The sequence below is a fragment of the Pezoporus occidentalis genome, unplaced genomic scaffold (genome assembly GCF_034315485.1).
Source record: "Pezoporus occidentalis ecotype Australia unplaced genomic scaffold, CSIRO_AGI_Poc_V1 ctg19, whole genome shotgun sequence".
Taxonomy (NCBI): domain Eukaryota; kingdom Metazoa; phylum Chordata; class Aves; order Psittaciformes; family Psittacidae; genus Pezoporus; species Pezoporus occidentalis.
Window position 1 is genome coordinate 7,344,972 of NW_026913748.1, and position 24,787 is coordinate 7,369,758.

General features: G+C 40.2%; 2 protein-coding genes across 5 annotated transcripts in view; one reads left to right on the plus strand and one right to left on the minus strand.

Annotated features, from left to right (window-relative positions):
- Window positions 1-6,689, minus strand: part of DCP1B (decapping mRNA 1B) — a 46,565-nt gene extending 39,876 nt beyond the window's left edge. Inside the window, exons 1-3 of one of the 2 annotated variants that reach the window (XM_062616694.1) lie at window positions 6,449-6,689; window positions 4,997-5,037; window positions 2,396-2,523 (exon numbers count right to left, since the gene is read on the minus strand). In XM_062616694.1, coding sequence (XP_062472678.1) covers window positions 2,396-2,523; window positions 4,997-5,037; window positions 6,449-6,607 — 328 coding nt within the window. In that variant the 5' untranslated portion in view covers window positions 6,608-6,689. Of the gene's footprint in view, window positions 1-2,395; window positions 2,524-2,949; window positions 3,091-4,996; window positions 5,038-6,448 lie in introns of those variants that run through there. The other variant, XM_062616695.1, reaches the window with a different exon arrangement.
- CACNA1C (calcium voltage-gated channel subunit alpha1 C) overlaps window positions 1-24,787 on the plus strand; it is a 485,857-nt gene that overhangs the window by 6,720 nt on the left and 454,350 nt on the right. The gene's annotated exons all lie outside the window — the stretch shown is intronic.

The window sequence follows — 24,787 nt, forward strand, 5'->3', positions numbered from 1 at the left end:
TTTTTTTAGTAAAGCAAACATGCATCTTCTCTCAGACAACAAAATTTACCCATGGTTAGATCCAACAGCTAAAAATCAGACCCACACATCCAGGCTGAAGATAACTTTATTAAAGTACGGACTGGAGAGCCTGTTGTTCCTTTTTTCATGATTGCACTCAAAGGAATGATACAGTAAACAGTACCACGATGTCAAGAAGCCATTAGATCTTGTGGCTGAGAGATCCCAAATTGAAAGAAAGGTGTTACTTTCACATTGCCACTGGCAAAATGTAGGTATTGTAGGCTCACCCCAGCCAGCAGCACAGGTCCACACAGCCACTCTCTCCCTTCCCCTCAACGGGATGGGGAGAGAATCAGAAGGGCAAAAGTAAGAAAACTCATGGGTTTAAGACTAAAGGCAGTTTAACAGGTAAAGTAAAGCTGTGCACACAAGCAAAGCAAAATAATTCATTCACTACTTTCCATCTGCAGACAGATGTTAACCCATTTCCAGGAAAACAGGGCTTCCTCATGTGTAATGGTCACCTGGGAAGACAAATACTGTATATCCAAACATCTCTCTTCCTCCTTTCCCCCCTGGTTTTATTGCCGATCACAATATCATATGGTCTGGGGTTTCCCTGGGGTCAGTTGGGGTCAGCTGTCCCTGCTGTTTCCCCTCCCAAGTTCTTATGTACCCCCAGCCTACTCACTGGCAGGGCAATGTGAGAAACAGAGAAGGCCCTGATGCAGAGCAAACACAGTTCAGCAGTCAACTAATCTAAAAGAACCCCTGCCTAGACAGACAAACTAATAAAAGAAGCCGTCTCCATTTGCTGTTGCACAACTAGCCAAGAAACCCTGGACACAGGCCCACTGCTCAGAGGTATATGTTAGTACTTACATTTGAGACCCTGAAAATCTAAAATTCTGACATCTCTCTGAGAACAAATAGTGTACACCCCTCAAAGCCCCCAGTTTTAATCCTAACTACAAACCAATCACAGTTTACATGTAGTAATCAGACTAAAGACCATCTTCCTTCATGTCAGCAGAGTTATGACAACTTCTAATTACTCTTTATACCGTCTCACAAAAACGAAAAATTAATAGATCAGATTTCAGAAGGTAGATTAGTTATACATACATTAACTCCTAATGGAATTTCAAAAGGAGATAAAAAAATATTACATGCACATAGGAAAGACTTCAAAATCAGATGGGATAAACAGGTCTCATGGTACTTAAATTCCTTATGTCTTGTCTAGTCTATGTTAGTCCGCAGATGTCTGCATCACTTTCCAGTTTCTTTGGGAATTTCTATTTTTTGTCAGCGTATCAAATACTTGCAAAATTATAAGTTCATTTTGGTTATTTAAAATGTCATTTCTCTATTGTTTCTACCACACAGTGTGCGTGAACAACAGGATTCCCTCTTGATATACCTTTCAACTCCCAATTAGTTTATGTAGTAAAAAGGTCTAGCAGATTATCAAACTGGGCTGCTTTGTATGCCACAAATTTCCTCTGCTTTTACTTCATCCAGAGGGAACACTTCTGCATCACAGTTTACATAAAACATTTTTTGCAGTCTGCTTTTGTGCATCAAGCACAAAGCATAGATTGTACTGCAGCTCTGCTTCCAAGTACAGATATAAACTGTGTATTTATAACTGCTCATTCTCATGTAATTGCACATTGTAACAGTCTGCATGTATATCTGCATGCAAAAGAACAGTTTTCTCATGTCTGCCACGTATTACTGAGTTTGTCTGACACTCGCTAATTCTTGTATAAAGATAATCATGCAAGATAAACACAGAGCCCAAAGTAATAGCTTTGTCTTTCATCAGGATTTGAATTACGCTCAACACTTACGCTGTCAAGAATTAGCCCTAATAGTCAAGAAGTAATCTGCCTCCCAGATTGCTACAAGGACAGTATTTTGGAGCTACAGCAAAAGACAGGGTTTGAATTTGCTGCATTTGTCTATTTTTATGCAGAAAAAAAAAAAGGCTACAACTATTACTCCAACCCTTAGCAGATCTGCTTTACAGCAATACTTCCTAGTACTTACTAGGATATATTCAGAACACACAAAATATCTCTGTGAGTCTCTAAGCCCACCACATATACACAACCATAAAAGTCTTCTATTTGTCAGTTAACTGAAGAGATCACTGTTACGCACATTCTAATACTTTCTTTAGAGTGGCATTTTAGGAAGCACTGAACACAAGCTTCTCTTTCAGCAGCTCAAAAAGCAAAATGCATTCCTTTAATTGTAACTGTTAACCAGCTAGTTTTCTGCCCTTGAAAGCTGCAGTCTAACCATTTGGACTGCGGTAGCCAAGAACAGACTCTGAAGAGGTGCTAACTCCTTTAGTATTTAACCCTACATATCACGTACTTACATCTGGCATTTCTGTACAGTAGGAATGGGTCCTGCAGCTGGAAATCGAGGTCTTTAGTAATTGGTTCTGTTCGATTTTCCATGCTCAGTCTGTTCATAATTGTGAAACCATGCCTTGGAGAAGCTGATCTGAAAATTATCAAGTAGAAATCACATTAAGTCAAGGAAAAAAAGAAACTACTAGAATTTCTTTGTTGTATAGTTCTCCAAAATTGTCCAGGGCTTTTTTTATTATTTCTAAAGAGATAGTTTTGTTGCCAAGGAAGTAACAACAGACTCTTGCAGTGTTTCGTGCAATCCTTTTAATTATGTCAAAACCCTAAATTATGCATCAGAAATAACAGAAGCACCCCTGGTCTCACAATACCTACGGAGATTATGCCACACCTTCGGTACTACCATTTGACACCAACTGGTTTAGTCACAGCACTATAATATCTCCATGTCCAGTTTTCACTTCAAGTTATAATGCCTACAACTTCTGAACAGGCAAGATGTTACGAAAAGCCCCTTTGTCCTAGACCATCAGCGTCACATTACCCAACCACCACCTACCCTGTAGTTTCTCACTGGAGCAGAAAACAGCAAGCAGAATGATTCAGTCATGGGCCAGAGCAAGTATATTTTTTAATGCTCAGGTTAACAATTACAGATTACAGTCATTCCAGAAAGGATTTTCCATACCATCTAAAGCACAAGAAAAAAAAACGAGGGTGGTTAGGAACTGGAACAGGTTGCCCAGAGAACCTGTGGATGTTCCATCCATGGAAGTGTTCAAGGACAGGCTGGATGGGACTTTGAGCAACCTAGTGCTAGTCTAATGGACGATGTCCCTGCTCGTGGCAGGCAGGTTGGAAATGGATGATCTTTAAAGGCCCCTCCAAGGCAAACCATTCTATGATTATATGACTCTAAATAATTCATAGGGATTACACTTCAGGTCACTTACATAATTTTCACTGCTGTCAGCTGTTAAACCTATCACGATCCTGACAGGAGACATTACTTTCAAACCAAATATAACAATAAAGGAAAAGATGATAGCTAAACGTTTGGAAAAAATGCCATCTCTGGTAATTGCTGGTGTTTACATCTCTCTATGCTATATAAAGCACAGGAACCTACATTACAGGATTGGTTTAATTTTCCATTGATTCCAAAGTGAAACCCTTATCAAGCATCCTTGCTTGCAACAGTCAGCAGTTTGCCTAAAACAAAAAACCAGTCCACTTCCACTGGTGTTAACCCAGTTAGAAATCTGATTTTTTGACCACTCTTCAGAATTCGCAAAGATGAGACAGGTGATAAAAAAGTCAGCTCAAGTAAAATGGTCACATTACTTTACATTGTTACAACAGCAATGAAAAGCAACAAAGGCAACAGCAGTGGTCTCCAAACTATGGTCTGTTGGCAATGTCTTTTCCAAAAGACTTCATGACCTTGTTCAAAGCCACAGAAAATGAAAGTTAAAACTGAAGGGGAGGGCAACATGTGACGTTCCTCACAGCTCACAACCTTTTTCATACTGCTGCCTATAGGGCAGCCAGGGTAGCAATCTGTGCTGTAAATGGAAACTTCCTCAGGCAACAAAAGAACAGTGAAAGATCACAGATGCTAGAAGTGCCAGGTTACATGCTGTCAGCTCTGGAGTTTTAAAACCATCATACCAGAGAAATATTACTTCTGTTTAGCTACCTCCGTCTACTGCTGGCACAACTAAGGGCCAGTTCTTTCCTCATGTGGTGGTAATTACAACAGCATCTTGTCTCCACTTACCTGAAAGCAGCTTAGAAAAATTACTGGTGATGATTTTCACTGCTGGTACAAAAGAGCTCAAAAGATTAAAACCAGCATTCTCACTTCACACAAAGCTTATGGTCTCTTGAACTCTGTCACTTCACACATACATCTCTCACCTTCTCAAAACAATCTCTTGCTTTCTCGGTTCTCCTACCAGCTCCTCATCAACATAAATGTTGAAGAAAATTTCTGTTTTGGTGTCCTATCCCAGCAGCTACTGCAAGATCTGATTAATGTATTATTTTCTGATTTTAACAATAGTCACAGGCAAATGCTGGGGCACTAACTTGAAAACTCAAACACAGAGTAGGCTTCACAACAAATCTAACATACATGCTAGAATAAATGGTATAACCAGTGCCTTGAAAAGCCACAACTAGAGCTGCTACTAAAAGAAAACATTAAAATAATCCAGAATGTTTAATTAAATATGCATGAAAAAATGAATGATCAATAATACAAGCTGTATTAAAGTTCCCTAAGTAGGAAACACAATACTTCCATTAGTTCCACAATTCTCTCACTTTAAGGAATATCATTATTTATTTCACTAATTAAAACAATGTAACAGATTCCTATGACTTACCCATATTGAGATTTAAATCACACTTGTGAGTCTTATCCAAATACAGGGTGATGTCTCCTTCCCAGTGTTTTCTTCCCCACATTCACTTCTGCCAATTTCAGTTTCTTTTCACCCCTGACAAGGAGGAGTATTTCACTCATGCAACCATGGTCCATCCTACCTAGCTTTTCTATACCCACAGGTTTCATCTGCAGACATGAACCAGTAAATCCTCACCTTGTGTAAACAAACAGTGTTCCCTCCACATCAGTCTTCTCCTGAAGAAAAGGAAAGAGAATTGAAATCAAGGAAGCTTTTTGCTAGACATCAGTGAGCCCCCCTTCCCCACTCTTTTACCAATACCATCAGTTACATCTCTCTCACCTAAGCCACGAAGAAATAACTAAACCCAACTCCACTGGCTGGTGGTGAGAGGCTAGAGGCTAGAGATAGCACAGGTCACTGTGCAGCTGACCCAAGCTTTGACATGATATGAACAGGCTAAAGGCTCGACATCATGAGACTAAACACTGTGCTAGATTAACTCTCTGCTACTCCCAAGGGTGATGCACAGGTCAGGGAAGGGACTTTCCAAACAGTGCCTACCCTCAAGGGCAATGCTTGGGATGGGTAAGGGGAAACCACATGAAAGGGGCGTTGTGCAGGTTCTTCAAATACAGGTCCTAAGCCCCACCATTAGAACAATCAAAGAACCACCTGCAAATAGCCAGAATCATAGAATGGTCTGGGTTGGAAGAGACCTTAAAGATCATTCAGTTCCAACCCCCCTGCCACAAGCAGGGACACTTTCCACTAGACTAGGATACTCAAAGCCCCATCCAACCTGCCCTTGAACACTGACAGGGATGGGGCAGCCACAGCTTCCCTGGGCAACCTCTACCAGAGCCTCACCACCATCACAGGGAAGTGTTTCTTCCTAATACCTAATCTAAATCGACCCTCTCTCAATTTAAAGCCATGATTCCTCGTCCTGTCGCTACATGCCCTTGTAAAAATCCCTCTCCAGACTTCTTGGCACGCCCCCTTTAGGCACTGGAAGCTGCTCTAAGGTCTCCCCTGAGCCTTCTCTTCTCCAGGCTGAACAATCCCAACTCTCAGCCTGTCTTTATAGGAGAGGTGCTCCAGACTTCAGAGCACCTTCATGGCTTCCCCTGAACTCGCTCAAGCAGGTCCACATCCTTCTTGTGTCGTGGACCGCAGAGCTGGACAGTTCCCCAAGTTAATTACTTGTTTTCATTCTTAAACAGTCTTTTTAGCATTTGTAACACCAACACTCTTGTATGCACTTTGATTTGGCTACAGAGAGGCCCACACCGTGGTTTACACCCCAGTCTCTTGCAGCCCTGCCCTGCCAGCCTCTCAAACCTCATTTCCAAGGCACTACAAGGCTCAAGACTACCCAGAGGCTGAGGCACAACCTCTCACCGGCTTGATGAGCACCCCCAAACCGACCCTCCCACCTCCACCATGGCAACACCCACCCCTCTCTTTCCCCCCATCCTTCCTTCCTTACCCCGCCCTCCGCACAAGCCAGGGGGCGGAGCCTCCTCTCCACCCGCCCCACGCCCCGACGCCACGCCCCTCTTCCCCGCTGTGGGCGTGGCCTCTTCTCGCCCCGCCCAGCCACCGCGGCGGAGGGTGCGGGGAGGGCGGTGCGTGCTCACGTACCCACTCGTTGGCGCGGTGCCCAAAGGTGTACAGCGCCACCTGGCTGGCCACGTCCACGATGCTGCTGATGTAGGGGTCCTGCTGCTGCAGCGCCGCCAGGCTGATGTCCAGCCCCTTGCCCAGCAGGGCGGCCCCGGCCACCGCCGCCGCCGCCGCCATTTTGCCTCCGACAACAACACACGGTTCCTAATAGGCGCAACTAATCCATCACCGAGAAGAAGGGGCGGTGGTGGCGGCGGTTCCCACTCCCTCCCACCCAGTCTTATTGAGAGCGGGCGAGGAAGTCGGAGCCCAGGCGTCAAAATCGAGCGCCGAGCGCCGCCCGCTCAGGATTGTTGCCGTTGGCGACGGGGCAAGCTGAAGGGCGGCCTGACCAGAGGAGACCGTGAGAGTTGACCGGCTTCGCAGCGCCTCTCCCGGCAGCGGCCAGTCTCTGCCGGCCGGTTTTCTCGCGGCACCTTTCGTTTTCTGGCCTCTTCCTGCCGCTGGGGAGGCCACAGTGGCTTCATTTCCAGAGGGGTAGCTGCGTGCCCGAGGAACGACACGGCTGCGGGCTGCGAGCTGCGAGCTGCGAGAACCGACCAAACGAGGCGCGAAGTGCCGCCGGCGTTCGCTGTGCCGAGCACGGGGTCCTGCACCCACTGTGTGCCCATTAGCCTAAAGGGAGAAGGTGTGATGTGTGCCACAAGTTGTCTCACTTCGATGAATGTCCAGTCTGTATCTGCTAGCATACACTAGCACAGACTTCTGCGTCGAACTTAAGGGAAAAAGAACGTGAGTGCAAACTAAGCCATCATACAACCCTTGTGTGTGTATATATATATATACATATATATACACATGCATACATGTGACAAGCAGCTGAAACATAAGCATACGATGATATGGAGATACACAAACAGCAGAGGAACAGATGGACAAGACCATGAATTTATTTACCATATTTTCCTGTTAGACATATTTATTATTAATCTATTGATATTGACAGTTTACAGCAAATACACGAGCTTTATGTGGCATGCACATAAACTCAGTATGTACTTACATTTAAAAGATTTGCTTAACAGCATGAACTGCCTGCAAGAGCAGATTTTTTTTAATCCATCACCTCAGACTGACATAGCAATTCTGAAAAGAGTTACCACATTCTGTGTGTGGAAGCAGTAGGGTGATATATTTCCTTCCAGAGAATGGGATATCCTGAAAGAACTAAAGCCAAAGGTAGTGGATGCTGTCTTGTTTGTCTGCAATATCCCTGACAAAACATTTCTAGGAGTGCAGTAGCTGGATATAGGGGGATGAAGACTGCCATTTCATTTTCTTCCCTAGATAGAGTGAGCCGTAGCATCTGCTCTGAGAGCAAATGGGCAAGCCCAGGTGAAAAAGTGAAATGGGGATAAGAAAGAACTGAGAGGCAGCAAGCTGGAAATTCATAGTATTAAATGTAGGGACTGTCATTCTCTTGAGTTAGGAATGGGCATGCTTTCAGGAAGGCCAGAAAGTGAGATTGTTCTTTGGGCCTCAGGAGAGAATATGTATGTTTTGTTATAGCTCAAAAGGCCACTAAAAATTGCATTCCTGAGGACCTACAGCTTGCTCAGCAAGTGGGAGAGGAAACCTTAATACATGCTGTTATTATAATCTGTCTCACTCTTTGTCTAAAGGCACCTTGTTTCAGTTGGGGCTATAATGAAACACAGCTTTAGAGTTTAGAAGTTTTTAAGTGGTTTTGGTATACTCATGGTAGGAAAATAGCTCTAAGCAGTTCCATTTCAAAGCACTGGCTGATTTACAGATCCTGTAATGGCAAGGAAGATATATGGGCTCATGGTGGACAAGGAAAACTGCTGTCCTTGGTCTTGGGCTGACCAAAGTAGAATGGCAAAAAAAAAAAAAAAAAAAAGAAAGAAATAGTAAGTAAGAAAGATAAGTCATGTTTCTGAAATAGTGAACAGATGCACAATCCTTTCTTTTTGCTGATTGGATAGTCCTCGGTTCCCAGTTTGCAGGCACCGCGAACCACATTCCTCCTTATGTGCTGGAGTTTCTCATTACCATCTCATCTCCAGTTCTTTGGCATTTCTGCTTACAAAAAGTCCCAACTTGTCACCAAGGCGTAGAAGTGTCAAACTCTTGGAGTTTCTTTTCCCAGATGCCTTTGCCCCCTCCAACAATAATTCTCACTGAAAAAGGTGCCCTTTTTTTTTAATTATTTTTGGTGCTGTTGGGGAGGAGTTATTGCAAAGTCCCATAGGAAGATCATGTTATAGGAACTGTATTTCAAAGGCTATTTATTTAACTAAAAGTAGTCACTCATAGCTATTATTGAGCAGGAGAAAGCAGAATACAACATTTAGATGTACTGCAGCCTTGTTACAACTGGAAAAAAAAAATTGAAACAGAAATAATGTGTGTTTCAGCTTTTACAATTTACCTTGTTGTTGCCCCTTTTGTCAAGCCAAGTAGTAACCAATACTTGAAGCCTTGGATGTTTTTTATGCTAGAGAGACAGATTGATGGGCTCAAGTGTGTCTCCTGTGCCCTTCTCTTGACATAGGAAGATTATAGAATGTCCTCTTCCCTTGAGCTCCATGGAAGAAAACCCAACTGTGAGGTTAAATATCTTGAAGTAGGCCTGCCAAAAATTTTGCCTGTCTGTTTTCATTGCCCTGTTTGAGGATGCTTCTTTAACACTATCTTCCTCCTGGATTACTGTGACCCTTTCTACAATTGCTGGACATACAGTCCATAGTCCTGTGTTTTGGGTCAGTGAAGCTGTCAAGCTTCTGATCACGCCTCTTTATATTTTCTGTTGCATGGTGAAGTAGTTTCTGCTGGTTGCAGCTGTTTTGCAGTATAAGTGGGTTGTAATTGCTCCTTCCATTTAGCCTGAAGTAAAGCTACTTAATAAAGCCATTAGTTCTGCCCTGCTTTATGGGATCACATAGTAGACTAAAATTTTTCCAATGAAACAAGATCTTGTTAAGAGAAGCACTGTGAATTCTCACTGCACCTAAGAAGTTAAGGACATTTTAGCAAAAATGTCACAGCTTAAAAAGGATGATTCTTTAAACTGCAGTTATTTGCTTACAGTCAGTAATCCAGTAGTCCATAATAACTATCAAATCGAGTTAGAATGATGTTGCTGTAATTTGTTTATGAAACAAAGTAATTTTCTAGCTTTCAAAATGTCATAGTTTCATGAAGTATATGATTAGAATGTCACATTTTTGTCTTCCACCCACCTGGGTACTATGCTGTTAAAAAAAAACACACCTATGCTTTTGATGTGGTATGAAACGCGTTTTGTGTAGGTAATATCCAGACCGATTTAAAGCAAAATCCACACAGCATGACATTCTTAAGGTCTCTATTAATAACAAACTTTAAGATGGTTAGGTCAAACTTTTTCACAAACAAAAATTGTGCCTTCTACAGCAAATTATCAACACTGATGATACAATTTTATGTGAATGTATTTGGTGGCACTGCTGGGTGTACACAACCCCTGTCCCAGGTCCCAGCCATTCAGTCCTGCCATTTTGGTGTCTTAGGACTGTACTGGCATGGGTGCATATGTGGCTACAGTGTGAATCAAACTAGGGAAATGAACTGATTGAAAACCAGGTGTTCATACTGAGATCACTGCCTTGTCTGACTACTTTCCTACCTGTTCACATTCAGTTCCTTCTCTGCACAGCAATTTTTTTTTTAATAAACAGCAGGAATCACATGATGAAATGTAGAACTGAGCACCTCATTTGCTTCTCTTCCTCATCTTCAGCCTCTTTGGAGTTGTTACTGCATGGTAGTTGTCTTTTCCTTTTTATTCCTTTCCCAGTGCTGCCATAATTTTCTTCTGACTCTGGTGGCACTACTGCTGATCCTGCTAGTGGAAAAGGTGCTGAGACAGAATTAATAAGTTCCCCATACTCCATCCAGGGCCACTTGAGTATCTTTGCATGGTGATTTCCAGCATGCCAGCTTCCAGGGGAGCAGTAGGTTGCTCTTACAGAGCCAGGATGATCCCACAGGGCTTTGTTCCCATATTTCTGGGGATATGCTTGCAACTTTGCAGCATGGTAGCTCTCACCACCTGGGAACCAGTGCCCCATGTCCTGGAGGCCATCTATATCCCTTCGCAGACACTGATGAAATGTATGGACTTTTCAGCCCACATTGATTACAGGCTCTCAGTAGATAGCATTAGAGTGCTTTCCTTATGCTCAGAAGTTGAAGTTGTTGGTTGTACTGTTAGACCACTACCTAACTCCTAATGGTTAAAGCAGTTTTAGTCTTTCTGTTAGTAATTTATTACTTGCTAAAGGTTCCTTAATGAGTATAGGGTCAGATTATATAATTTTATCTGATGCAGTTACTAAAAAAATAATATTTCTTTGCTCTAGAATTAAATCTGGTTACTTTCATTCGAATTCAAAACAACTCCCTCCCCTGTCACCAAATAATCTCCATTACATTAAGTTATTAGCATGCCCATGTGTCTGCAGTGTTGCTTCCTGGTAAAGCTTGTGAGACCGTTTTGAGATTTTCTGCAAGTGCTAGTCCACACAAGAATGGAACAGTATTCTGTCATTGTTGGTTTTGAAATTCTGATATTATACATACTGTGTATGAAATAATTAACAATAAGCCTGGGTTTTTGCAAAAAGTTTGTTCTGTCTTTGACTTGAATTTTGTTAAATGGTTCTGATAGTAAGTAACTCTACACTTTTTCCTCTTTCTGGACATGTATTTGCAAGATACTGAGCTCTCTCTTCTTTACAGGCCCAGCTTCTGCCAGTGGCCTAGCTGGAAGAGAGCAAAAGGAAAGTTCCCTAATGAACTACTGCTTTTTGTTTCTAACTTCCTATGTAGATATTCTTCTGGGGTGAAGAATTCTTTTTGATTGAGCTTTAATCACTTTTCAGAGGGCATAACCTGAGCTGAAAAAAAAAACCAACAAAAAAAACAGGAAAAGACTATTTCAGGAGGAAAGGAGAGGCTGTACCAATATAATTGCATTGAATTATAGTGTTATACAGGAAAAAAGTCTTTCTTGTGTATGTTTAATCAGCAAAAATTCTGATTTGTATCAGTGGTAGATTTTTAATGTTTAAGTGACTATATGATTTCAGTGTCTTACTTTCAGTAGAGCAGAAACGAGAAAATTATAAACCTAAAAAAAAAGGGTTTTGCATATGGAATATGTTTACCTGGTTATACTAGTTGATACAATAAAAGGTGTTACCTTTATCTGCAGAATTTGCCTGACTTCTGTAACTATACAATTGTGAGTACAATTCTGTCAGATTTCATAAGATGCGAGATTACATCCTCCAGTCTCTCCCTACAGTTCATTTTCCTGTTATAACGAATTAAAAATACCATCAAATCTTGTTGGCTTTTTTTCACCTTCTTTATTTAATGTAGTAAAAATACTGACTTCCTTCAGTAATATTTCTCATAAGGCTTAACTTCACAGGTTGCTTTTCTTTCACCCCCATCCTACTTTAATTATAGTAAAAATAAACTCCAAACACTGGATTTTATTATGAGAAGGCAACCATTTTGGGTTAGTAGTTGAGTTCCTCAGTAATTTTTTCACCACAACTGTATGTGCTTATAATCAGTAAAATATTGTTGGTAGCCATTACCTTATTGCTTTACCTATAAACTGCCCTAAACTGTTCCGATACATCTGCATCATTCTTTGCACAGTTGATCAGCTAGGCAAAGCACCAAAATACTGATGAGACAGAACATTCCTGCTATTTTCCATAGGTTAATAAGATGTAATAGTAATTATAGCTTACTGAGGATAATACCTTTCCAACCACATCTTTCTGGTAATCACCATTTAATTGGCAGAATCAAACACCTGTAGCTCTAAAAGAGCTGTTTCCCAACTAGTTACAGAGAAGATGGACTCATTTAATTAATTCATAATACGAAGTGTTCCATTAGATAATTATATTGAGTCATGACCTCATTTATACACCTCACCTGGCATAGGAGGTGTATTAAGGAAATATTAAGGAAAAAATCATAACAAAGATATGCCACTGTTGCTGCAAAGAAGCAGATAGTAGCAAGGCTGGAGGAGCACTTGGGCTGAGTCTGATCAGTGGCTGGGGTGCACAGGGATTTGGGCCTTTGGTGCTAAAGAATCTCTTTAGGCAAATGAGTTCTGTATGTTCAAATCAGCTTGTTTTTTTGGAGTTAAATGATGAAGTCAGGAGAAGCGCCAAACTTAAGAATGCTTCACTTTTCTTATTACTTGTGTTGATCTAGAGTTTGTGGGTATGGGAAGAAAGGCCTGGGTAGAAAAGGAGCTCAGTTCTGTGTATCAGAAGATAAAACTTGATAACATTTTAAGTGTTGCCCTTGGAAACAATGAATGTAGTTTATCCCTGGTTTTTAAGAGGGATGCATTTGGGCAAAGGCATCTTCCAGCAGGTAACTGATAGAAGATTTAAGCACTTTCAATGAGATTTTGAAGTGGAAACTGAAAGTATTAACACCACAAGCCTCCAGTGGGTATCTGAGTCTGGGTTTATTACACTTGTGTGAATTTGTTTCTCCCAGTGAATTCTGAGAGCTGTGAAGGCATTTGGCAGTCCCTCTCCTACAATCTGATTTTGTCACTTTCTGGTGATGCTGTGTTATGTCTTCTGTCAGATTAAATTTACAGGCATATTACCTTGCGTGACAGAAACATGAGCTACATGGATTTTTAAAGAAAAACTTCCTTAGACAGCAACAGGCCAAGGTCTCTTTCTTCCTCTTATTTTTCCTGCTGTTTTACCCAAATCTGTTAATTGCAGTGTCATTTAAGCACTAGTAAAACTTATAAAACCATGTAAAACTAAAACATGTTTAGGACATTTTAGTTAGGTAATCTGTTATTTACTCCTGACTTACTACTCAAGGAAAGATCTTTTTTAAATAGTTTTACATGGCCTCTGAGGATTTCAGTTATTAACAGATGAGATAAACATATTTCATGGTATTCTCAGAATCAGGGAATGGTTGAGGTTGGAAGGGACCTCTGGAGGTCACATTGTCCAACACCCTGAAGCAGGGCCACCAAGGTTTCCCAGGACTTCCAATACTCCAATAAGGGAGACACAGCAACCTCCCTTGGCAGCCTGTGCCCAGACCCTTAATTATCTTTGTGGTCCTTTGCTGGATTTCCTCCAGTATGTCCATATCTCTCTTGTACTGAGGAGTCCAGAACTGGACCCAGCACTTAGGTGTGGCCCCATCAGGGCTGAACAGAATAGGAGGATCACCCCTCTTGACTTCCTGGCAATGCTTTCCCTAATGCAGGCCAGGATACCATTCTCTGCCTTTGCAGTGAAGACGCATGGCTGGCTCATATTAGTCCACTAGGACTCCCAGTTACTTTTCTGCCAAGCCGCTTTCCAGCTGGGTGACCCCAGCGTATGTTGGTGTATGGGGCTGTTACTTTCCAGGTGCAGGACTTTGCACTTTCCTTGTTGAACTTCATGACGTTCCGTTGGCCCATTTCTCCAGCCTCTTGAGGTTGCTCTGGATGGCAGCATGATTCTGTTGTATCAGTCTCACCTCCTAGTTTGTGTCATTTGCAAACTTGCTGAGAATGCACTCTGTTAGATGGAGTTTAACATCTTAAACAATTCCTTTAGTCCTTATTTTAATCAATGTGATATTTTTTCCATTTCTGGTGCAAAAGCCAGCATATTTGGTTTCATCTCTGAATCAAAAAGAAGGGGGTGGGAGTGTAGAAAATGTATGAGACAACTTAGATGGATTGTGTTATAAAGGAGAGATAAAGATTGGAAGAGAATTAGAGATCGTATTGTGTTATTATTCAAATGATACAGGAGCATACAGACTGGGGAAGCAGGATGCATGTGGATTCCCATTGGCGAGATAAAGAGACAGAAGAACCAGCAAGAATGGGATGGAGTACAGGAGGCAGAGCAACTGGAATAATGCTTGACATGTTGCACTGGAGGGCAGGATTAACATGGGGGCAAAATTAAAGGAGGCTTGCAGCCAGAATGAGACACCTGCTAGGAAAGGACAAAGTTATGTAGATCTTGGGGCAGAAAAATTCAGATTGGTTTTCTAACTAGAAGTAGAGTAAAAAACTGTTCTTTAGGTTTTGATGGAATTAAATGCTGAGCACAAGGATGGGTAAACAGTTGTGCTGCCATCACTGGATACTGCCTTTCTGCCATGACCATATTTTTAGGTCACTTTAATCACTGCTTGTGACATGACCTAGTTGGAATTGGTTGCTGCTACAGAACAGAATGTATGGAGACTCTCCTCATGCAGCACTGAGCAATTAGGAACCAGATAGAGCATCCCATATATTTTCTGTCTCTCTGTCTGCAAGTGATTTCTGAGGGATGCAGAACACATTTTCTCCACCTGCTTGAGGAAGAAAGGGACATAGACTTAAGAGTTGTAGGAGAAGTTGCTGACCATCAAGAGAGATGTAGTGGTAGAGGAAGCATTTATGAAAGCATAAAGCCTGCTAGAAAGCGTCTCTGTTTTCTTTACTACTTGGCAACAGTTGCCACAAGATGTAAAAGCCACTTGTACAGTTCCAAGAGAGATGATATAGTCCAATATTTTTAAATGTCTTGGTATCATTGATTCCAACTGATAAATAGCAGTTACATTTTCTCCTAAAAGTAACTGTATGTCAATAGAGACTGCTGTTTGAAATGTGGATTTGGATATAGAGGGAGGAAAAGCTGTAGGGTACTATTTTTAACATTCTATCTTGGATATTGCTGTTTGCAAAAATTATATAAACCAAGCTGTTTTGTCTGAGCTTTGGATAGTACATGTATGTGTGTTTTGTATATGAAAAAATAAAAAAAAAAAACCAAAACAAAATCCCAAGCAGAGAACAGGCTTAAAAGGGGAGCGGGCTCATTTTACTTGTCACTAAAGATTTAGTGTAATGAAGTAATGAAATGATGGAAAGCTTTTCTGAAGTCTGATTTCCTCTAGCATTTGGTTATCCACATTAACTCCATCAATGATGGCTCCATTTTTATTCAGTGTGAGTAAGACGGCTTAGCTTATGGGATTTTACTTTCACATGGCTAATGCATCTTGTTATGCTAGAATTATAAATCTGTTAAGTTTGTAGCTTCATTGATTCTCAGGTGTCCTACAGTATCGAGGAATATGATCTCTGTTCTGTGAATGAGAATACGATACTTAAACTGCTATAGTAACAGGAAGTGATTCTGAACGTGTCTTTAATTTAAAGCTAAAGTAGTAGCAACAGGAATGGAGATTCCACAGTGTTTCTGGGCAACCTGTTCCAGTGTTTTACCACCCTCATAATGAAAATTACTTTCCTTACATCTAATTGGAATTTATTCCTTTATGACTTGTCTGCTGCCTCTTGTCCTTTCACTATGTACCTTTGACAAGAAGTTGGCATCAACTTCTCTATATACTCCCCCTGAACACCTGAACACGGCAACAAGGTCTACCTTATTTCTTCAGGCTTAATAAGCCCAGTTACCTCAGCCTGTCCTCATATGTTATCCTTCAGCCCCCTAATTTTCTGGACCTTGTCCTCTATGTCAGTACTGGGTAGCCCCAAACTAGATGGGATACTCCAGTTGTGGTCTCACAGAATGACTTCCCTATGACCTTCTGGCAAAATTCTTACTAATTAGGTGCAGGGTGTGGTTAGCCTTCTTCACAACTAGGGCATGCTACTTACTCATGTTCAGTTTATTGTCTACCAGGACACCTGGTCCTTTTCTGGAAGACTGCTTCCCAGACTCTGCTGGTGCATGGGATTATTCCATTCCAGGTGCAGGATTTTGCATTTGTCATTGTTAAACTCCATGTGGTTCCTGTCAGTCCATTCCTCTAGCCTCCTGAAGTCCTGGAGAGAAGCTCTACCTTCCAGCATATGACTTCTCCCTCAATTTGGTATCATCCATTAGCTAGTTGAAAGTGCACTCTCTTTGGTAGTCATGATTATTAATAAAGGTATTACACAGTTTTGGCTCCAATTTCAGTACCTGAGGTAGTACTACACTACCACTAGTAGTTGGCCACCAGTAAGAGTTTACACTACTGATCACAACCCTTTGAATGTGCCAGTACAGGGAAATTTTAATCCTTCTTATTTATTCAATCCACATCTCCACAATTTGGCTACAGAATATTATGAGAAACTTTCAAAGACCTCACTAAAGTCAAGGGAAGTGACACCCATTACTCTCCCCTTGTCCACAGAGTCAGTCATCTCACCATAGAAAGTTATGTTGGTCTGGCATGGTTTGCTGTTGTAAGTCCAGTCTGGCTGTTCCTTTTTGTCCCTCCTGTGCCTGGTTATGGTTTCTGGAATTACTTACTCCATAATCCTCCCAGGAATTGAAGTTGACTGCCCTACAGTCAACCTTCCTGAGCCCTCCTTCTTGGAGATGGATGTGATGTTTGTCTCTGTCCAGTCATCAAAAACCTCCCCTGATAGCCATAACCTTTAAAAAATGAGTGACATTGTCTGCCTCTCTTATACACCTTCTGATACCACTTATGTCATTCCCAGGATCTGTGTATGTCCAACTGTCTTAAATGCTCCACTCCTACAGACTGCCACAGGGCTCAGTGACCTAGAAGGCCTAAAGACAAACCTTACTAGGAAGGAAAAAACCCAAACAAAACTGTAAGGCAAAACAGGCATTGTGTATCTGAGCCTTATCCATGTCTTTTGTCACTAGTTTCCCTGTCAGACTGAACTGTGAGTCCACATTCTTCTCAGCCTTCCCTTTGCTGCCAGTGTGCTTACAGAAGCCCGTCTTGCCTTTCTGAGTTTTGGCTTTTCTAACTCCATCCCTGCATTCCTGGGCCATGTCCATATATTCCTCTTGGGTATCCTGTTGCTGCTTCCATCCTCTGCAGTGCAGTATTCTGTGTGATTGATCCCATATAGCACATTCCTAAACAAGCTGAAATATATTCTGAATTCCAGAGCCATGATTCCAGTATTTCCCTTGCTCACTTCTTTCAGGATGTTGAACTGTAGAGTATCAAGTTTGCAGAAGCTTAGGCTGCGCTTGACCTTCACATTACCCAGCTCTTCATTCTTTTTCATGAGTAAAAGGTTGAATGCCTCTCCCAGTCATCTTGTTGATAATCTCTATCCAGAAATTGTCATCAACATCTTAACATGATTATTCATAAGAAGGATTTGATTTCATGAAATGTCTAATTCAAAATTATAAACTAAAAAGTTTGAATAAGTTCCCAAAACTACTGGGTAATTATCCAGACAGAGCTGATTAAAGCTCTCCCACTCCCTGTATTAATAGGAGCCACAATATTCCCATGCTGACTATGAGGGGAAAAATCAATATCAGCAAACGTACATTCATATTGATTTATCTTCCCTTTTGGTTTTCTAATTTAGTAAAGGCTACTAATGCAACATTACATAAAGATTCTCAGGAGAATAAAAAGGCTAATAAGATCAGGTACCACTGTTTGTTCTGTGGAAGTGAACTGACTTCACTGTACCTAGTCAACTGTTGAGTTGCTGAGATGAGGAAGGCCAGCACATACTTTTGAGCCATGTATCAGAGAGCATTATTCCAGGGATGTGACTAAAAGGAGTCATCGAGATGACTTTTGGAATGCAGACCCAGCATGCTGTTAGGATGTGTATTAGGGAGGAGTGGTCCAAGAAACCAAATATTAAGGTTTTATTTTTCCACACAGTATTCCAGGAAACATTGTAGATGTATTTGAATGTCCTGTTATACGCATCTGCTCAGAGCAGTTAGTAACATTTGTCAAACTAGGTTAGAAAAGGATTTTCTGCTCATGTGCAAATTCTTATACAGATATTTGATTTTTAAGATATTATTCCATGTGTTGTATGAGGAGAAAAGAATGCATTATGAAAGCTATCTGTTTGCTTCATTTACTCATTCTAAATAAAGTGAAGGGAAGTAAATGAGGTGGGGGGGGGGAAATCACAGAATTGTTAGGGTTAGAAGGAACCTCTGGAGATAATCTAGTCCTGAAATTTATTACTGTCCAGAATACCAGCAAGTTGTCTTGTAGGAAATAAGTCAACCTACATGTTATATACTTAGAGTTGAAATTAGGACATGATATAGACTCATAGACAATTTTTGGTTGGAAGGGACTTCAAAGGTCATCTAGTCCAACCCTCCTGCAATGAGCAGGGACATCTTCAACTAGATCAGGTTGCTCAGAACCACATCCAGCCTGGCCTTGAACGTCTCTAGGGATGGTGCATCCAACACCTCTCTGGGCAACCTGTGCCAGTATTTTACCACCCTCGTTGTAAAACATTTCTTTCTCATGTCCTGCCTGAACCTCCCCTCTTTTAGTTTAAAACCATTACCTCTAGTTCTAGTGCAAGTTATTGAAAGTTCGAAAAAAAAAGCTTCAGCAACAAAAATGTGCTAATTTCCCAAACAGTGTACATTTAACACAACCATATCAATATCATAACACTATTTCTTGCACTCAATAATAAATCTCAAGATATTCACCCTTAAAATATATACTCCTTGTCAAGTTACAAACATGAAATCACATTGTTATAAATATAAATGGGAACAGCATTATCTGTATTCTTACTGTTCATCTTATATATGGAGAGATTCATGATTGGAAGTATTTCCTGCATTCCATATAGTTGTTTTTCTCCTTTCCCCCTTATTGAGGAGAGGACACTCATGAGGGCACTGTCAAAAAGTAGGACATTTCCTTATCCCACCAAAGGACAAGGAAAGCAGCGGATTACTGAAAAATAAGACTGAATAATTAGGTTATTGAAGGCCCAGCCTCATACAGGTATTCAGTGTCCCAGAAGAACTGCTGATAATCTGCAGCTGAAAAATCACATTTTCAGGATGATTGTAAAAGTTGATTCCTGTCTCCCAAGTCCCGAATTCCTGTTTTTTTAAACTTTGAATGATTTTGGCCATCAAACAATTGTACTAGAGATATAAATGCAAGAATAGTCTTTGTCCTACTATAATTGCTGGAAAATTAATTTTCATTAGTCGCTTTCATTGGGCCATCAACAAATTCTTGCTTATGAAGAAGGAAGATTACATCTTAATTTGGAGTAACAAATGGTAAGGTTGTAATCTCCAAATAGCCGTGACCTCATAGTTTAAAGCCAGTTGTGTTCAGACTGATTTTTCTCAGTTGTCCATCAGCAAAGACTGTGACTTCTGCCTGTAATGCTACAGTAATACTAGTTTGGTGCAGTGCCTTTTTCCTAGGGGCAGTGATTTTACTGTAAATACAACCTTTTTACTCAGTCCTTTGGTTCCAAAGGTAGAGAAGATAAATCAGTATCATGGAAGTAAGCCATTCGAGTGGTCCCATCAGAAAGTGTTACTTAAACATATCTTAAATATTCTAAGGCATAACTCCATGGAAACAGCATTACAAGGTTTCTCAGCCAGGCTTAACTCCTGTTTCTTTCATATAGTCTTTTGGATATAATTTTCCTGTTATGCATCTCCTGAAACACTTGCACCCACCCCCAAATTTAAGTAGAATAGAATGTTATTACAGCAGAGTTTATTAAAACAGCTGAAACATTTCTATTATTAGCCCTTATTTTTTCACTTGGAAAACAGGAGTAACTGTTAACAAGTGTAGGTGATCATACTGTTATGTCAGCCCTGGGGAGAAAACGAAGGCTACACCTTCAGAAGGTGTGGAAGCTACTCTTTCTGAGCAAAAGGGAGCCAGGCATGGAATTCCAGTCTAGCTTCTGAGGTCAGTGATTCTTGTGGTATGGAATGTTTCTGGCCCTATAGCTTGTTCTTTTTCCATACTGAGCATATGGAAGCCACAATTCTTTTATGGAACTTTAATTTGACAAGATTCAAGTCATGTACATGACAGAAGGCCTTGAAATCTGGGCAGTTTTGCCTGTCAGATTGCAAGCCTTGAAGCATTTATTACCCATTTTCCTGAGAAATTTGAATCCAAACAGTTAAAACTTTGTTATCAAAACCTGAAGAGAATGCCTTTTAGAAGTGTTGCCTTGTACTTAGTTTGTGTAAGAGGGCTATTTTAAAATGAAAATCAAATTACAGGTTATCATTTAGTAATACCATAGTTCATGTGTACTAAAATGGATTTTCAGTTCTTACTTTAGAAGATCTCAAATAACTTCACAAATAGTATCTCAGTGAGATGTATAAATACTATATTCATCTTATTTTTAACAGGGGGGAAATTGGTCAAAATGAGTGAAGAGGCAAGATATATCTGAGGTTAGAGGTGGGATAATTTATCAAGTCATTTCTGTTAACCTTTGAAATTGCAGCTCTTCTTTCTGAAAGGATCTTTAGGACCTTTGTTTAGGACAGCTGCATTATTCACTGAACTCTTTGACTTTAGTAAGTTTTGAATTAATTCTCTTATTGTTGCTTGCACAGTCACAAAATCTTGCTTTAGTGACAAGAATCTATCCCCCATGTTCCTTTGTAGGTAATGCTCTGCATGTCCTGCCCAGGTGCCTGGTTACTGAATCAACAAGTATTTTTGATATTTACTTCCATCATTTTGGCCTGGTTAGAGCAAAACCATGAACACCTGTGACATTTTCTGGTCTAGAAAAATGCTTGTCAACACCCAGACTAACTTGGAAATAATTCTGAATAGTTCCTAGTAGAGGACTCTCTTGGTACTCTCTCTTTGAATTCTGTTGACTATAAGTTAAATGGACACTATCAAGCAAAACTTTGTATGGGGGGAATTATCGATGTATTTTAGCCATAGGCATTCATTGTTTAGAAATAACTTTAAAAAGTCAACACTGATACTTTTTACCTTTTCATTGCTATTATAATGATCAGTGTCATGCTTAATTTGCAGTAATTTCCACCTTTTATTTCTAAGGCATAGTAGAATAAAAGTTGGGAGTTGTAGTCTGTAGTTCTTTATCTCATGTAGCTTGGTAAAATTATCAACCTCTTAACACCCAAGGTTTTGCCCATATTAATGAAATACGTCTGAAGATCCATAATGTATCATCTCTCTGGACAGTTTTTTGCTGTTGATAAAATAATGATAATTTTTTTCAATAATATTTCCAGTATTCAGAAGTGAGAAGGATGGATGGATGGATGGATGGATGGATGGATGGATGGATGGATGGATGGATGGATGGGAAAAGTAATACAAAGAAATAGCGGTGCATGCTGCATCCTTTCATGAGGAAATCTGCCTGAAGATTAAAACTGTTTGCAGCTTTATGTTCTCCTGCATCTTTCATTACTTCCAAAAATCTACAAAAGTTTTATTGAAAACCAAATTTTCTCCACTTGAGGTTAGCAGGAAGACTGCATATCCTCATATGAAATTTAGGCTTAGTCATAGCCATGTTCATGCCACAACTGGGTTTAATTCTTGTAACTGTGTCTCCTTGGTGCTCTCTTTACCTCTGAAATATGGAGACCAGAATCCTTGGGAAGAGGAACACACAGTATAGAGGAGAGAGATTTGGTTTGTGATGTTACAAGAGACTAAAAATCTTGGGGATATACCCAGGCAGAGATATGACTAGAAGTTATCAAGATGTCAAGTGTTTATTTCCATTTCTGCAAGTTTCAATAATAAATTACCCTGCATTTACAAATCTACTCCTCCCACCCCCAGCTGGGAAGACACTAGCTTACACAGTGCCTCACAGATGGAGGGGGAAGACGAGAAGATGTCAGTACAAACATCCTTACTAACACTGTGGTGGCTAGGAAGTAAAGGGTGGAGGACATGACAGTTTGGCTAAGTCAATACATATCTTGAAACAGATATTAAGGAAGAAATTGTCTTTCTCTCTTTACGGTACCTTAAACGTGATATGAACAGAGAAAGCTAAGTAGGGATAAGAATGAAAAACTAAGAAGAAAGTATGAAGAAGATGCAATATATTATGATACTTTAAATAGTGCCAAGTACTGAAGAAACAAAAATATGTTGCATGTTCTTTTTTCTTTGGTTTTGGTTTAGTTCTTTTTTTTGGGGGGGAGGGGGAAGGAAAAGGGGGACAGTTGGTATTTTAAGATATACTCTAGCTTATCATTTGGAACTTGAACAGTTTTCATGTGTCTGGTAAGCTACTGAATAAAAAGAAAGGTCTTGAGTAATTCAGGGGTCATTGATCTTTCCCTGATTATTCTTATTCAGGGGCACCTTCATTATGTACCACTTATAGTAACTTCCATACGTTGGCCCTTCATAGGCTGTTATTTTACTCTGAGTTCATGGGTAACCTGGTAGTTTCTCCACACCTTATAACTCATAGCTCAGTTCACTTGGTGGGTGTTTTTTTCCTTTCAGAGCTGAAGATAGTTTACTTAGAGAGGGGAGTGCAGAGTGCTTTTTGCTTTGTCACATATTCTGTGTCATGTATCTGTGACACAGATAGATGCAGGTAAGTGGTACACTCAGTCTCTTCTGGAATAATTTCTTACATTCAGAAGAAATAAGGTGGTGAAAAAGATCTTTGTTCCCACCCTGCTGCATGATTGTTTTCTGGTGGGATATGATAATTCAATTTGTGATGCATTCGTGATGTGCATTGTAGTTTTTTAGGTCCAGTTTTGCCAGATGTGCAGACCATAACAATCCAACTAGTCTTTTACTTTTGTCTACAAAGAGCTGAATTTGGCTCTAGCATTAGTTCTAATTGTTTAAAGTTACAAAACAACTTTTTTTCCCCTTTCTTTTAATACTATACAAAGAAGGGGCTGGTAGTCTTGCAAAATAATTGAGTCAGAGCCTGTTGCAATCAAAAGATGATTAGTTTCTTGTGTTTATGTGTGTTCTGATGTGAACCAATCTATTATGTCTATTTTGTGTTCCTAGGGATGCATTATTTTTATGTAGAACTTGCAAAAGCAGACACAGTTGGCTGATGTTTATTAGTGACCTTATCTTGTCCTCTGAATTGTGGACAGTCTGCTTTGAACTGGGGAAATGCTACTAGCAGTCATTATGTGGATGTTCGGCTTTTTTGTAGTTGCTTAACCTCTCCAAGGCCCTGCCACAGTTCTAGATGTAAAAAAAAAAAAAGAGAGAAACTGAATTATGGGTGTTTGAAATATTTATAGAAGCAGTTTTTATTTAAAAATAGCATTTGTGCCTGAGAAGATCAGATGTACCACTTCAGTATGAAAAACAAAACCAGATTTTAGTTGATATTATTAACAGAAATTGCATGAAATTTGATAATGTAATTTAGCTGAAAATATTTTCTTCCAGTCCAGGCTTTAGAGTGTTTTTTGTGTTACTAAATGCTATAAAGATTTTTTTTATATCATTACCTATTTTTTATAGAGGTTACAAATAGGTGAATTATTGTTTATTAAAGAAGAGACTATACACCATAGAAATTAGATCTTTCAAATTAAAACATAGACAAGTGATATTAGAAAACCAGTTTCGCTTACTATGAGAAGATGGGATTCCCATCTATAACCAACAAAGTGCTAAACTAAGATCATAGAATTATAGAATAGTTTGGATTGGAATGAAAACATATTCTATAAATAGATTCAAATTAAAAACTGGATTATTTAGGAGCAAAAATTTCCTTAATTGTCTGTGAGGGAAGCTTACACGGACTTTCAAAATCCATCCTTATTAAAAATGAAAAGCAACAGTACATAGAATCCTGAAGTCATCATTGACTTGAAGTCACTATTTAAGTTGATTAACATTTTACCAGAATGACTATGAAGTACTGTAGGGTGTGGCCCAATTGATTTTCAGGTGGTGGCAATCATTAGTGAATACAGAATGACAGAACATGGTTTAGAAGGGACCTCAAGGATCATCTGGTCCACCCTTTCTAGGCAAAGTGTGACCTACACTAGATGTCCTAGCACCCTGACCAGTCGAATCTTAAAAAGTGATGGGGAATCCACGCCTTCTCTGGGGAAATTATTCCAGTGGTTGATTGTTCTCATTGTGTAAAATTTTCCTCTTGTATCCAGTCTGAATCTCCTCAGGAGTAACTCATACCTATCAATCCTGGTCTTTTCCATGGGACTCCTTGTGAAACTGGACTCTCCTCCTTCTTTGTAGCCATGCTTTAAGTACTGGAACATGGTGATAAGGTCTCCCTTGAGCCTTCTTTTCTCTAGGCTGAACAAACACAGTTCTCTCAGCCTTTCCTCACATGGCAGGCTTCCCAGTCCTTTCATCATCTTTATATCCCTTCTTTTGACCCTCTCCAGCCTGTCCACATCTTTTTTGTATAGTGGGGACTGAAACTGAACACAGGATTCCAGGTGTGGCCTGACA